The following is a 14,927-nucleotide window of genomic DNA, read 5'->3' as shown; positions in this document are numbered from 1 at the left end:
CTTATTCGAACTTCTAGTGGATTGTTCAACAAAAATGATCGACAATTACTAACCTTGGAGTAGAAGTTGTTATAGATTCCGAACTAAATAAAATCAACTTGTATTATCTCTTTATTTCCTTTGGTTACTTTTTTTATTTTCGTTGTGTATTCTATATTTTTCGAAAACATAAAAAAAACTAAAAACGCTATTTATCCCAGTAGAGTGCAAGCGAGATATCACTTTACTTTACTTTAGGAAATTTTAACAAATTACTAATTTACTATATTAATTACTGTCACCAATAGCATTTTTTAGATTGAATCGATGAAATTATTTTGTCATTTAATCTACAAGACTTGTAAAAAATTAAAAGCACGATATATGTGAGAAATAAATCAGCTGATGAAGGCAGATGTATCAGATAATTTTAGGATTGTCTCTAAATGATTGTCTAAATTATGCCACTTCATAATGGTTTTGATTCGTCTTAATTATCTTTCCAGGATGCTCAATTAATTAAAGGAGACAAATTTATTACAATAAAATAAAAAATATATTAATATTTAACGGACGCATATCTTGAAAAAAAAAAATCGCTCTTATCTCTTACCCAATTTAATAATCGACTGTAAATTAATTTTATAATTATCTGTAGCGGTATAATTTGAGATAAGTAATGTTATATTGAAGCGCCTTAATTACATTGCTACGGCCCAACCACCAATGGAGCCCTGCCAACCTCCGTACCGACAACGACCATCACGAAATTTGACCGTTTACCAAATTTTATCACACGTCATGCTGATACCGAAATATTGATGTCACTTGTCAGAATTATTATATATTTAAGAAAAAATATTAATGAATTATTCCCGGATAGATATATAAATTTATAACTCATGATTTTATTTTTCATAGAGCTCATATTTTTTTTATATGTCTATTCGTAAATATTTCAATGAATATATCATTTTTTCATAAAAATTATTAAAACTAAAATAAAATATATATATAAATCCTCACCGTACATGTGTTATGCTAGGAACCTCTGTTACTCGTTCATTTGCACTAAAGAGCTTTTGCAGGAGTTCTGAGGTTCTCTACGAAGTAGCATGATTAAGGACTAAGCGTTGTAAATTTGAATGGAAAAAATTGAGGTGGAAAAGGGAAGGTATGAATTTTTAGTTTCATATTCCTATGATTTTATTATTAATTTATATTGTAATACATGCATTGTAGTTATTGATAATTACTAGGGGAAAGATTCTCTTCTTCCGTGTGTGTGTGTATGGAATGTAAATCTAAGATCTGGATTTACATTGAACTAAATTGATTTGTGCACAAGTATGACTCACAGCGCGTCAAATATTGGATCAGCCAGGATAAAATTTACCTAAGAAAATAAATCAACGTTTTGCTACTATTCAAAACTATAATGGATAGATTAATTGAGATTAATGTAATATGTAATCGTCGATTGAAACAGCCGATCTAATTAAAGACATTGAATAACCTTTATTCAGTCATTTACTACCGCCATAGGTTGTGCTCCTTTATAAGGGCGAGGCCATGAGCGAGCAAAAGGAGAAAAAAATAGAATTCTTCCACCATAATCCCTCGTCACTTTAATCCTCTCTATCGTGCATCTTCGGCTCTGTAGAATATTCGTGATAGTATTCGAGCACCTCTCAGTTCACCGCGACTATCGGTGTTTGGTAGGAATCGTAGTTGACCATTGAATACTGGAAAATTGTAAACTCACAACAACCTTGAAGCACATCCAGAGGTGGGATGAATCTACATTGAATGAGGCCATCAACGTCTCAGTTTCCGAGCACTCAAAAACCTACTCGAACTCAAGATTACTTCCTGAATACTCACATCTTCCTTTCTTGACTCGGCAACCTATTCGAGTGACGTGTGTCTCAACTCAACATCTTCCTTTCTTGACTCGGTGACTCGGGCGACTTGCATCCCAACTCAACGTCCACTCAGGAGCATTATGCTCGCCCTCGGAACACTCGGCTGATTCAAGTCTTCTACGCATCTTGACTTGGTAGTCGAGCAATTCAACGACTTGACGACTCACTCGTCAGTCAACCATCTTGACACTTGGTGACTTGGATATAAGTTGCTAATTAACAGTCAAGGGACACCCTGACTCGGACTCAGTACTCCACTTCCTACTTTGCTTGAACCATTGGAAGCTCAATTGAACCAGTTCCACTAGTAGCCTAAAATTATTAGTTCAAGTCACTCAATAGATAAGTATTAATTTAGTTTTGTAAATTTAGAGTATTTCCCCTCTATCTCCAGTAAAATTGTTCAACAATGTTAAAATAGATTTATTTTTGTTAAGATAATCACGAAAAGTGTTAAGGTGCAATAGACTTAATATGTAATGAACCTCTCCGTCCTGATTGGAAATGTTTCAATTAACTAAGGTGAAAGGCCAAAGAAGTTCACTAGATTGAACTTCAAGATGTGGTAGCAGAAAATGTTCTTCTATTTGACTACACTCAATTTAGCTTAGTTCTTGACTAAGAATCCTCCCAAGCATGTTAAGGATGATACTAATGTCCAAATCATTAATGCAATGGAGGCATACCGATTTCCTATGCCGAAACTATATCCTCAATTGTCTTGTCGACTTATTCTATGTTGTTTATAACACGAAAAGAACGACTAAGAAATTATGAGAGTTCTTGGACATGAAGTAAAAAATGGAGGATGTGGGGGCAAAAAGTTTATCATGGGTTGATTCCTATATTACAAGATAGTTAACTTTAAGACCGTGATCAATCAAGTCCAAGAACTTTCGATGATTGTGCACAAGATGCACTTGAAAGGTATGATTCTGAGTAAATTATTTTGGATGATTATTATCGTTGAGAAGTTATCTCTCAGCTGAAAAGACTTAAAAACCTACCTAAAATACAAATAGAGAAAGATGACATAAAAAAAACTCATTATTAGGTTTTAAATTGAGGAACAAAATAAGAATTCCTATTGGATTTCAAATTGAGCTGGGCAAGGCTAGTGCTTTAGGTTTGGTGCGCAATGATGCAAGCTACAGGCCAAAGGTGATGTCAAATCCTAAGCAAAGCTCTCCGATTGTTCAGCTCAAAAGCACAATAATTCTTAATTATCTCATCATCATCAATTAAACAAGATGTAATCATTAATTTCTTTCTGACTAACATACACTAGCAGCTGGTCCAACTTTGATTTTTCTTTTACTTCTCTTTTTGCTACAGGTTGAAAATTTAATCTCTCTGTTTACTGCTGAATACAAGCAGCCACAATGAAGGTAAAGCTCTACGATCATGCTCTGAAAACTATTTTATCTACGAAGCAAAGCTAGCTGTCTATAAAGGGACAGCCGGCTCTCATCCTGGTCTATCCTTTCAGTCTTAATTCAGATTCCAAATCTTGCAAGAGATGGCAGGGAAAGAGCCGAAGGTATTCAATTCCCCAGTTAGATCCTCTGCTTTGGAGCTCTTAATTCTGATCACTTTATGTTGTGATCGATAGATGCGTAATCTACTCTGAATTGTCACAGATTGCCACAGTTATCATAAAGGTCGACCTCGAATGCTGCTGCTGCTCCAAGAAGATCAAGCGCACACTTTGCCAGCTCCAGAGTAAGCATATGCATTACTGGCTTCCTAAGTTTCAGAGTACTTAAGTAAGCAAATTTTCTCTTTTTTGAGAAATTCTGTAAATTTATCTTTAGAGCGATTCGAGATCAATTCCATCGTCTTCGATGAGAAGAAGAACACTGTCACTGTATCTGGCCCTTTCAACCCCGACTGCTTTATCAAGAAGCTCTGCTGCATGGCCTACAAAGTGATCAAAGACATCGAGATCAAAAAACCAGACCCACCCCCACCTCCACCGAAGAAGGAGCCCAAACCAGATCCTCTCCCTCCGAAACCTTCCCTTCCAAAGCCTCCACAACCGCTTCCCAAGCCTCCACCACCTGCGTCCAAGCCTCCACCACCCGCGTCCAAGCCTCCACCACCCAAGATAGAGCCAGCGCCGCCGCCGGAGGTGGTTGTGAGATTCCCGATGTGGGCCTTCCCAGTCCCGATGGGGCCCTGCTGCTACCAGCCTTGCCCCTGTTACGAGCCGCACCAGGGGTGCTGCCGCTGCTGCTCCTGCGGCCACGTGTCCTCCGCCTCGCCACCATCCAAACCTGTGGCGGATCCCCCGCCATCGCAACCCGTGTACTACGGCGGCTACCCATGCTACAAGATCGTCTGCGAGGACGAGCCTTCCTACGGTTGCTTCATCATGTAATCAATTTGCTTTCCTCTTTTTATGCCCGTAATTTGCGTGTGAAGTGATTGATAATAAGTACATCTTCAGGCTGATCAATGCCATCCTCAGAATATTGTAGTGCTAAAAATTCAATTCGTATGCGCAAACGTGAGTCCAATCAAGTTCATCAGTAATCAAGCAATTAATGTATCATCTCGTGTCCTTTATCACGGAGGAAGGCGGCTTTCGAGCGAGCTTTTAGCTGCAGGTGGTGATGGCCTGCGTGAATAATGCAGCTGGATCAACTCCGTCGCCGGCCGGTGGGGAAGGAAGGCAGTTGATGTAACTGAAACGTGGGTGGGTGAGGAAGGGATGGACCGGCCCCGGCCGGCTGAAGATGGTCCGGGACAAAGGGACAAAAGTGGGAGACTTGGAAAGTCTTCTTACGCAAAGTCTAGATCCCCTTTCTAAACGTAGATCTGTTTTAATAATGCTAGGGAAATATTTTAAAATGCAAAAATTTTATAAGGTTACATATTTTTATATTTAAATATAAAATTAATTTATATCTAATTGCCGAACGAGCATAAATAATTATTTTATATTTCTTTAAATGAGATTTTTAACTAAGAAATATTATACTTCCTTATAATTAATCATAAATAATTATTTTACCAAATAAATACTAACAGCATCTATTAATATTTAATTTTTAAGAACCAAAACAATTTATAAAGTAAGTTTTTTAATGTAAATGCTATATTTGATTTGAGAACCGTTAATATTATGTTATATATTAAATGTAAGTGTTCTCTGATAAAAGGACCAAAGTCCTCGGTTGATAATTAATTGCAGCGGGCTTAATCAATGTGGGGGGTGAGATCCCGCTGCACGGACTCAACCCAGCTACTCGTCCGTCTATTTGATCTCTAGATGAAAGGAGCGAGTCCCACTGAGCTTCCTCGAAACTTCATCCAGGTAGACAATGGAGTAAATGATAGCTACGTCTACTTCTTCAGTCGGTCCCAGTGGCCATTGCAATGCCTGCAATGCCCATGCGTGGTGGGTTTCCAGTTTCGTGCCCACCAAGCAGTCGACGACTTCACTTGCGGTCGCCGCCGCCTCCTTTTGCCTCTCCGCCCTCGCTCGATCGGCGTTCAGATCTCTCATTCCTTTTCTTGCAGATGTTTCGAGGTTGATTATCGTTCATTCTCTTAGCTCCTGGGAAGCGATTGCTTTCTTCGGGTAACCAATTCATTTGCCGGTTTGGATTTCCGTGATCTTAATGATAGCTGATGCGGAATCTCTTCAATTTCCATCTCTCTCTCTTTTTTGTTTCATCTGTAGTATCATAGATTGTGATTCGTCGATGAAGTAGCTTCTGGGCAAGGTATTTTCTTGGTTTTTCGCCTTGCATTCATAAGCCACAAATTTGAGATTTGATATGCTTTTGCAGGATTAGGGTTCCTAGGATCAAAAGTTCGATGGCCTTTAACAGGAAGTCACGCGCTATGAAAGAGGCTCTCCCGTGGCGGCGCGTGCTTCCGCTCCTTCTCTCAATCCTAGTCGCCGTTATGTTTCTAATCTTTGTGCTGAAACATGGAGCGGTAACTTCATATGCTTCCTTTGCAAAATTGGAAAAGGACGATGCTTGGGAAACTGACCACCCCGCAGTGAGGCATCTCAAATCTGAGCTCAGGTTACCATATCAGAATTCGCTATCCATTTCTCTGGATCAGAGGAACAAATTGCCCCCTAGGAATCTGAATCTCTTTCCTAAGCTGCCCAAAGACCACATTAAGATCGTCCTTTATGTTCATAACCGCCCCAAATACCTCAAGGTGGTCGTCCAGAGCCTCGCGGCTGTGGAGGGGATTGGGGAGACATTGCTAATTGTAAGCCACGATGGATACTTCCCTGAGATGGATAGCATTGTCCAGAGCATCCGGTACTGCCAGGTCAAGCAGATCTTTGCACCATATTCTCCACACTTGTTCCGTGATAGCTTTCCGGGCATCTCACCAGGTGATTGCCGCAATAAGGAGGACCCTGTTATGAAGAAGTGTAATGGGACAGCGGACCAATATGGCAACCACCGGTCACCCAACATTGTGTCTTTGAAGCATCATTGGTGGTGGATGATGAATACTGTGTGGGATGGGATGGATGAGACCAAGGGATTCTCTGGTCACCTTCTTTTCATTGAAGAGGATCATTATATATATCCAAATGCCTACCGGAACCTCCAACTTCTCATAGGATTGAAACCCTCGAAATGCCCAGAGTGTTATGCTGCCAACCTGGCGCCATCAGATGTGAATTCTAAAGGAGAAGGCTTGGATATGTTGATTGCTGAGAAGATGGGCAATGTAGGGTACGCCTTTAACCGGACAGTTTGGAGGAAGATCCACTCAAAAGCAAAGGAGTTTTGCTCATTTGATGAATATAACTGGGACATAACTATGTGGGCTACTGTCTATCCTTCATTTGGGACCCCTGTTTACACTCTTAGAGGTCCTAGGAGAAGTGCAGCTCATTTTGGAAAATGCGGATTGCATCAGGGACAAGGGAAGAGCAGTGCATGCATTGACAACGGGGAAGCAAGTATACAGTTTGATGAAATTGATAAAATTTTGAATATAAAGTCCAATTGGCCAGTGCATGCTTTCAAGAAGCAGACAGGTTACCAAGCTGGTTTTAAAGGTTGGGGAGGTTGGGGTGATGAGAGGGACCGAGAACTTTGTCTGAGTTTTTCTTATATGTATCATCTCGTGCAAACATCATGATATTTTCTAAGTTGTTAGAGCTGCATCACGTCGTCTTCCTACTTGTCGGATTTTTGTACACGGTATATGAGGTACAACACACTGTTGTCTGTACCATTGAAAATTTTTAATGCATATCTTTAGCTGAAACGGATTATTTGTTTCTTGAGCAAGTTTATTTAGAAAATGCAGTATTATTGTACTTTAGATGTTTCCAAATTTTTTGTTAAGAGTAAATGGGTATTTAAGGCTTGTATTTGGCTAAATAATAAATATTGAGGATAGAATATGATGATAGGTTTCTATCACTGGCTATGGTATTTTGGTTCTGGTATCTATGAAAACTCGGTGTATTGATATTCAATTCCATCACTAGATGAGATGAGAGAACAGCGAAGATTGCATATTATTCCACTTCTGGTCTGCAAAGTTTGGTTCATTTGGTATGCCGTTATCCTTTAAAATGCCAATTAATATATCATTCAACTGGAATGCAGTGCAATGTTCATATCCTTGTGAAGGCATGTCTACTAGCCAACTCAATGAGGTTCAGTTGAATATTTTCCTTCTTTTTTTTTTTCTTTTTCTTTTTATAAAAAGGACATAACTCGTAAATTGGCATCAGTTCAACATATTGCATCCTTATTCAACATTTTCCACAAAAGAAACTTGATATGTTGCAACGTCTTTCAGCTGAATGCGATTAATCTATTTATTGTCAAGCTCAGATATTAAATGCAGGTAAGTTGTGTGCTGCAAGTTACTGTGAGTTCAATTTCATACATTTGAGTTAGAATTTGGTACAAAGTTATACAAACCTGGTTCATTTAATATTGCATCTTAATGTTGTTTGGTTGTTTGACAGAAGGAATTTCGCGTGGGTTGATATTTTATGCTATTTCTCTCAGAATGATGACATTTAATGCTATTTGAGTTCATAACAATAGCAGACTAGTTTTAGATGTGAATGAAGGAAATTTTAGATTATCTTCATTAATATTCCCTAGTAAATTGATACACCAATGTTTCCTTATTTCATTGCCATGTCAAGGAAGCGAGTTATCTAATACAATTACCAGTTTTGTGAACCTCTGAATTCTCAACATTCAGAAGACAGACATTATGGAAATTACTGCCATCTTCTTAATATAATTTCTAGTGAAGCAAAAAGGGCAGAGTCTTTCCATCTCAAAGTGAATGTGTGGAGATATCGAATCTAGATTTTGATACAAAGGGTTAAAAGTTAAAGTCCTTTTGAGTTTTGATGTGTTTATCGAATTTGTAGGAAAGTTTTAGTTGAGCAGAAAGCTCTAGTCGGAGGGACGGGGCAGGAAGTCTTAGCTGTTTCGATGACATCGGGCATGAAGCCCCGGGTCGAGGACACCCGGCAAGAAAACCCAAAGGTTGAAAACATCAAGCAGGAAGTCTAGACGGATCGAGGACCTAATGTCTAGCAGAAAGTCCTGAGGGTCAAGATTAAGTTGAGCAAAAGTCCAAATAGATCAGGTGAACTAATGTTTGGCACCAGATAAACTCTTCCTAGTGGAGTTGTGAGGATACACTCTCGAAAACCTAAAATCAAAGAACTGATTATAGCACGTAAGCACTCATTCAAACGCACACTGCGGTTGCACAGAATTCTGCCGAAAACCCAACCCCAACAAAATCAACACACCAGCAAGCATAAAACCTCCCCTCTTCAAGCTTTTCCCCTGAATCATGCAGAAAATGCCATTATAAACACAAAGCAAACCTCCCAAGAAAAACCTGAAATCTGAGAAGACCTCAGCGTGCCAAGCTTTGTCTTCAACTCCAAAAGAAAACCCATGTAACATAAAGAGAATCCGAGCAAATGTTCCACACAATATGAAAGCCCATGGAACATAAGAGAATACCATAAACAGAAATTGAGATAAACCAGCGGGCTTAAGAACAATGCACCATCAATACCAAACAACCTCCAATAATTTCCAACCAAAATCATAATAATTGTACTTGCTTGTGTTAACACTGTGATGCAGGGATCAATAATAAGAAGATAGCCGAAATCAAAGACTCCAGGCGCCCAGAGACGTTCCAATCGATCGAAGGTCCAGGCGTCTCGAGTGGGTCCAGCGCCCTGATAGCTCGAAACTGGAACCCCCGTCTAGATGAGGTGGCATGCCGACCAAGCGCCCGAGAAGGGATAAATTCGACGCGGAAGAGGTCGGGTAGAACTTCGTCCAGTTATTGCATGTCAATAGGTCAGGGGCCTGGAGATAACTAATTCACCGACGGGGTCGGATCAGATGAGCCAAGTTAGAGGCACCTGAAGTTGATCCAGATACCCAAGGTCACCTATAAAAGGAGACTTCAACCATAGCCGCAAGCACAGATATTTAAGAACTCTTCTATGCTTTCTAGACTCTGAAAAGCTGCTCTCAAGCTTCAATGACGTAACAACGCCGCGACGCTATTATGAGCTCAAACGAACCTAGCATTTGATAACGCTCCGTTGGTTGCATATCTTTTTGTGCAATAGGTTATTTTATTACTGAATTGTTCAAAAGGTCAGTATCATTGGTACAGAACCCTATCATCCAAAAAGAAACAAACCTTCTTCTCTTTCAAGAAGAAAATTAATAGTGATTGTTAATCGAAAACGGTCAAAATAACAGCGAGCCTTGGAATAATAGTTATAGGACTGCGAATCAAGTAAAATTACCTTGCCTCTGTCTATTCTATCTTTACTTTTCCGTTGCACGACTTTTGATTTCGAACGAATTTCGAATGCGTGCGAAGCTCTATATTCAATAGATACTCACATAAAGCTAAGAGCAACCAACTGTATTCTATCTGATCTACCGGAGAGCAGTAATTCACTAATATTAAGTCATGCCAAAGAGCAGCATTCTTCTTCTAGGGATTTCCTTATGCATTGACTCTGTTTTCTTCTCTTCATCTTGCTCTTCTTTCAGTTCCCTCGATCTCTTCTTCCTCTTTAACTTGTTCCTGTTCTTTTCTGTAATTCTTTTATTTAAAGATCGTGTACAGCCGTAGTTAGGAGAGTGGATTTGGCGAGGAAGAAAATTTTACAGTTATTTGATGTGAATTGAGTTTATATATGGATCAAATCAACTTGTTCCTCACTGATTCCAGTAAATAAAAATTCGGTCTTGTCTTGTCATTCTATTAATAATCGACCTTGTGGCGTTTGGATTTCGTCGCTCTTTCTCAGATTTGATGGGGTTTTAGGGGAATTAATGACCAAATTGAAGAATAATTTGAGGGGAAAAATTAGTTCCGCCTTGGATGCTTCAATCAGAATCTGGAACCTCTCCTTGCCTGCTTTGGCCTCTTTCTCATTTCTTGCTTTGTTTTCTTTCTCCCTTTGGTTCGCTTGATTAAAAAAAATGATCTTTTTGTGATTTGAAAATCAATGTCTAAACTCAAAATAAAAAATAAAAAATTAAGAAATAAAAATAATCTTAACAAAATTTTGTTTATTGATTTACAAATTAAAAATTCAAAATGCTAAGCTAAAAGAACAAATAGAAAATTTAAAAAAAATTCTACGTGTTAAATTTTATTACTTCAAATTTAAGAAATTATTCAGGGTTAAATTAGTATTATAGATTTCACAAAAATCAAATCAGAAAAGTAATAAGAAAATATATATAAAAAAATTTCTGATTAACCCAATAGGTAAAACCTATATATTGGGTTTCAAAATTATTCTTAGGTTATATTTTCATGCATATGTTCTAATTTTTATTCGCTTTACAATTTTTATTGTAGGCTTAAAATTGTCTAACTTTTTTAAATAAAGTTTTTCAAATCCATTCTATTCAAAATTAATTACATCTCAATTGTTTTGTAAAAAAAATTTATTACTTATATGTAGGAAAATTTTTAATTTCTTTTATTGTAATATTTTTGTTATGGATTTTTAAATAAAAATATTATCTTTAAAATTAAAATTATATCGTAAAGTTTTTTAAAAAAATTTATTTTTTTATGATAAAATATTGATCTCTGTCAAAGAAAATATTTTTAAATTTTTTTACCATTATTTAATTTTCTATAAATTTTTTGTCAAAATATTAATTTTTAATATTAAAAATTCTCAAACATTCAAATTTTAAATTTTTTTTTTTTAAATATACTTTTTATTTTACATACTCAAAAAATTTTATAAAATTTTCGAACTCAAATCTATTTTAAAATATTTTAAAAAAATATATATCTCTATATAGAATAATTAATTACTACTTATTTTAATTTTATTTATTTGTAAAAATTTTATCACAATTGTATATTATTATGTTTAATAGTGACAAAAAAAATAATTTTTTTTTAAAATTAAAATTATTTTTTTTCTTCAAAAAATGAGTGTTTAAATTATAAAAATTTAGATTTTCAAAAAATAAATCTCATAATTTAAGTATTAATCACGGTTGATGTAACCCTTAGAAATTTTTTAAATTTATTTTTGATATTTTACCCCTATTTTTAATAACATCAAATGGGGAGAAATAAAATTTAAGACTAGGGGCAGGCATAATTTTTTTTATTATTTTAATTTACATATTTAATGTATTAATTTGCATATTCATTTACTTTATTATTTTTTCTTTACCCTAATTTAACTTGGGTATATTCACATCAAAAGAGAGGAGATTGTAAATACCCTTGGTAGCTTTGATATGATCAACTAAGTCAAGTTAGGTCCTATGTATTTAATCCTTGTTTCTAAGTATGTAAGAACTTAGGTGCACAAGAAGTCGAGCGAAAGACATAGCCAGCTAAAAGGATGGCACGAAAAAGAGTCGACGGGATCGGTGCGTCCGAGGAACTAGATGCTATGGAAGACTACGCTGGCGGACGAGAAGGAAGCATACGACGTTTCTGAGAGATGAGAAGTCGGACCAGAAAATTGCTCAAGGAGAAGGCCGGAAGATAGGTTCGGGTGAGCTCAATTCTGGATAGATAAAATCACCCAAACGACCGGAGAAGGCGCCAAACGGTCAGCACATGGCTGACCGATCTAGGCGCCCGGACCACTTTGGTACTGAAAGGGTGCCTCGATGCAGTGGATCAACTTTGGCGGCAATTTAGGCGCCCGGAGTAGGTCTGGGCGCCTAGGAGTGGATAAATTTTGATCTCTTTACTGTTGCGAAGCGGACTGAGATGGCTAGCTGGACAACCAGCTAGGGGCGCTCGGATAGGATCTGGGCGCCCAGATCGTGCCATGTCAATAAACGGTTAAATTTAACTAGTAGGTTATAAATAGAGCTTTGGTCTAAGTAGTTTAAAATAACACTTGTAAATGAGTTCTGTTCTTCACATTTCTGAGCTTTCAATCTTGTAAGAGACTACTCCGTTTTTGTGAGAAGGAGATTTTAATAAGCTACATTTGTCTTGGATTAGCAATCTTTTGATTACAAACCAAGTAAATATTTTGAACTCTTTCTTTATTTTATGCATTTAATTTTTTGTTGCTTAACAAGTGTTTGTCTGACTTAATCCAAAGATCGAGAAAAAGTATTTTTATTTTCAGGACAATTCATCTTCTCTTGTCGGTCGCACGAGATCTACAGTAAATTTTCAAACTCTTAAGCTCTCAACGACCAAATTATAAGGTAGGTTCCCCGTACCCTTCGATCACCCAATCGGAGGTAAATTTTCAGACTCTTGTGCCTTAGTGCTAAGTTATAAATGAGGTTCCCTGTGCCCTTCGACCATCCGGTCAGAGGTAAATGTCCAAAGTCTTGTGCCCTCAGCCACCAAGTTATAAGCAGGGTTTCACGTTCCCTTCATCTGTCTGGTCGGAGGTAAATCTCCAAACTCTTGTGCATTAGTGCTAAGTTATAAATGAGGTTCCCTGTGTCCTTCGATCGTTCGGTTAGAGGTAAATTTTCATACTCTTGTGCTCTCGGGTCCAAGTTATAAGCTGAGTTTCCCATACTCTCATACCGCCCAATCAGAGGTAAAGTTTCAGACTCTTGTGCCTTAGCACCAAGTTATAAGTGGAGTTCTTTGTGCCCTTCGACCGTCCAATGGGAAGCAAATTTCTATACTCTTGAGCCATCAACGACCAAGTTATATGCGGGGTTACCCGTGCCCTTTGATTATCCGGTCAGAGGTAAATTTCCAGACTCAAGCATCCACGAAACTCTTGACATCCCAATGTCTCCAGCTAATGAGAAACAACTATTTAGCTAAATCAAGGAGTATAACCGGTACTAGTCTTACATAATTGATAATGTCTGAATGCATCAATTTGATGACTAGGAAAATTTCAATATGTTCATAATTGTACATGTAGAGATAATCACAAATTATGATCCAATCACAAATTCTCTCATGTTATAAATTATATCGCGGGCATTTAGTAAATGAGTTTAAGACTATTTAAACATATAATATGTACTCAAATAGTGAATATATATTTATAAAATAAATAGTAAAATCATAAAGTCTTAGAACATCCCTAAAAACCTAACACCTCATGTCTTTCGATCATCTGGTCGAAGGTAAATTTTCAAACTCTTGAACCCTTAGTGGCTAAATTCTAAGTGGGGTTTCCCTTGCCCGTCGATCATCCGGTCAGAAGTAAATTTCCATACTCTTATGCCTTAATGTCAAGTTATAAGCAAGGTTCCCCGTGCCCTTCGATCGTCCGATTGGAGGTAAATTTCCAGACTCTTGTGCCCTCATCGACCAAGTTATAAGCAGGATTTTCCATGCCCTTCGATCATCTGGTCAGAGGTAAATCTCCAGAGTCTTATGCCTTAACACTAGGTTATAAATGGGGTCCCCCGCACACTCATAAAAAGGTTGTTACGCCACTTGCTTGACTTTCTTGTTTGTCCGATCAGATGATACATCCCAGGCACTTATGTTGCATGGCTAAAGTTATAAGCATGGTGCGCCTGCGCCCCGAGAGATCATAAAACTGGCGGACGGAAGGTCGAATATGGTCAGGTCAGTCTCAAAGGCCGCTAAGTGGCAGGCTAGATCACGCGTATCCTTGCAATTGCTTGTCTAAGCCCAAAGGTACCAAGATGCTTGATCAATATTCACACCATTTCTAAAACATTCAAAGGAAAACTCTTAACGCTAGCATACAATACTATTTGCTCGATTCCTAGTATCTCCCATTCAACACATGGTTGTTTTGCCTCTAGTGGGGCCTCAGAACACAGGAGTGTAAGCCTGGTCCTCAGATACTCACAACCCCTACCAAGGCGGTAGCAGAAGTCGCCTATCTATTTAACCTATGCTCTCGGGGGCTCGATGAACACAATGGGGAACACTGGTGTAGCTCCTCCTGGCGAGCACCCAAGGGTTTTTCCATGTGGGTACCACAACCCAACAAATATATAGAATGGAAGAAAGTCAAGGGGAAAACATAAAGGAAGTTGAAATTTATAGCATAGACAAACAACTATCATATTTGCTTGGTTCATTTACAATCCTTACAAAAGTTAAGGATCCAAGAACAAAGCGAAGGAAATATCACTATTATGTAAATTTTGGGAAAACGTTGTTGGGGATGTCATCGAAGATCTTCTAAAGGTTGATGAACCTAGGATGGAGTTCAGTGGTGAGGTGGCCGACCTCTCTCAGTTGCTTAAGGGCACCATCGACCCCAAACTTAAACATCTTTATAGTCCTCTGGTTTAGGAGGTCATCAAAGATCTGAGATCGGAGATATTCCACTCTCTTTTCTTCGCAGCGGTCTACCTCCCCAGGTTTATAATTTTACAGCTCGGCGTCCTTCGAGATCAGCTCGGATGTTTTTCCTACTAGCTCCGCCTCATGGGCCAATGTGAGCTCTTTAAGTTAAGCGAGCAGTGCCTTGGCTTCCACGGTCTTCTTGTCCAGATCAAACAATGTTCGTTGCATCCGAGCACTCTCAAATTTTAGTTTGGA

General features: G+C 38.0%; 2 protein-coding genes across 3 annotated transcripts; both read left to right on the top strand.

The window, feature by feature from the left end:
- Positions 1–3,279: 3,279 nt before the first annotated feature.
- Positions 3,280–4,376, top strand: LOC122011761 (protein PYRICULARIA ORYZAE RESISTANCE 21-like). Its single transcript, XM_042568139.1, has 3 exons — positions 3,280–3,444; positions 3,545–3,626; positions 3,719–4,376. The coding sequence occupies exons 1-3, from the start codon at positions 3,424–3,426 to the stop codon at positions 4,282–4,284; spliced, it is 669 nt and encodes a 222-aa protein (XP_042424073.1). The 5' UTR covers positions 3,280–3,423; the 3' UTR covers positions 4,285–4,376.
- Positions 4,377–5,136: 760 nt separating this feature from the next.
- Positions 5,137–7,160, top strand: LOC122011760 (alpha-1,6-mannosyl-glycoprotein 2-beta-N-acetylglucosaminyltransferase-like). 2 transcript variants are annotated; one of them, XM_042568138.1, is made up of 3 exons: positions 5,301–5,490; positions 5,593–5,635; positions 5,702–7,160. In XM_042568138.1, exon 3 carries the CDS (start codon positions 5,730–5,732, stop codon positions 7,029–7,031), a length of 1,302 nt encoding a protein of 433 aa, XP_042424072.1. In that variant the 5' UTR covers positions 5,301–5,490; positions 5,593–5,635; positions 5,702–5,729; the 3' UTR covers positions 7,032–7,160. The 2 variants fall into 2 exon arrangements, with proteins under 2 accessions (XP_042424070.1, XP_042424072.1); XM_042568136.1 differs by lacking the exon at positions 5,593–5,635 and having other exon boundaries at positions 5,137–5,439.
- The last annotated feature ends 7,767 nt before the right edge of the window (positions 7,161–14,927 follow it).

The sequence above is a fragment of the Zingiber officinale genome, chromosome 8A (assembly GCF_018446385.1).
Source record: "Zingiber officinale cultivar Zhangliang chromosome 8A, Zo_v1.1, whole genome shotgun sequence".
NCBI classification, from domain to species: Eukaryota; Viridiplantae; Streptophyta; class Magnoliopsida; order Zingiberales; family Zingiberaceae; genus Zingiber; species Zingiber officinale.
The sequence above is the reverse complement of the archived record's forward strand: the minus strand, read 5'-3'. Positions and strand labels throughout refer to the sequence as shown.

Bases quoted from the DNA above. Each gene is read 5' to 3' on its own strand.
- LOC122011761 (XM_042568139.1), top strand. From the start codon at position 3,424: ATGGCAGGGAAAGAGCCGAAG. The intron at 3,445-3,544 runs GTATTCAATTCC...GAATTGTCACAG, and splicing joins TGGCAGGGAAAGAGCCGAAG to ATTGCCACAGTTATCATAAA. The intron at 3,627-3,718 runs GTAAGCATATGC...ATTTATCTTTAG, and splicing joins CACACTTTGCCAGCTCCAGA to AGCGATTCGAGATCAATTCC.
- LOC122011760 (XM_042568136.1), top strand. From the start codon at position 5,240: ATGATAGCTACGTCTACTTCTTCAGTCGGTCCCAGTGGCCATTGCAAT. The intron at 5,440-5,701 runs GTTGATTATCGT...ATGCTTTTGCAG, and splicing joins TTTCTTGCAGATGTTTCGAG to GATTAGGGTTCCTAGGATCA.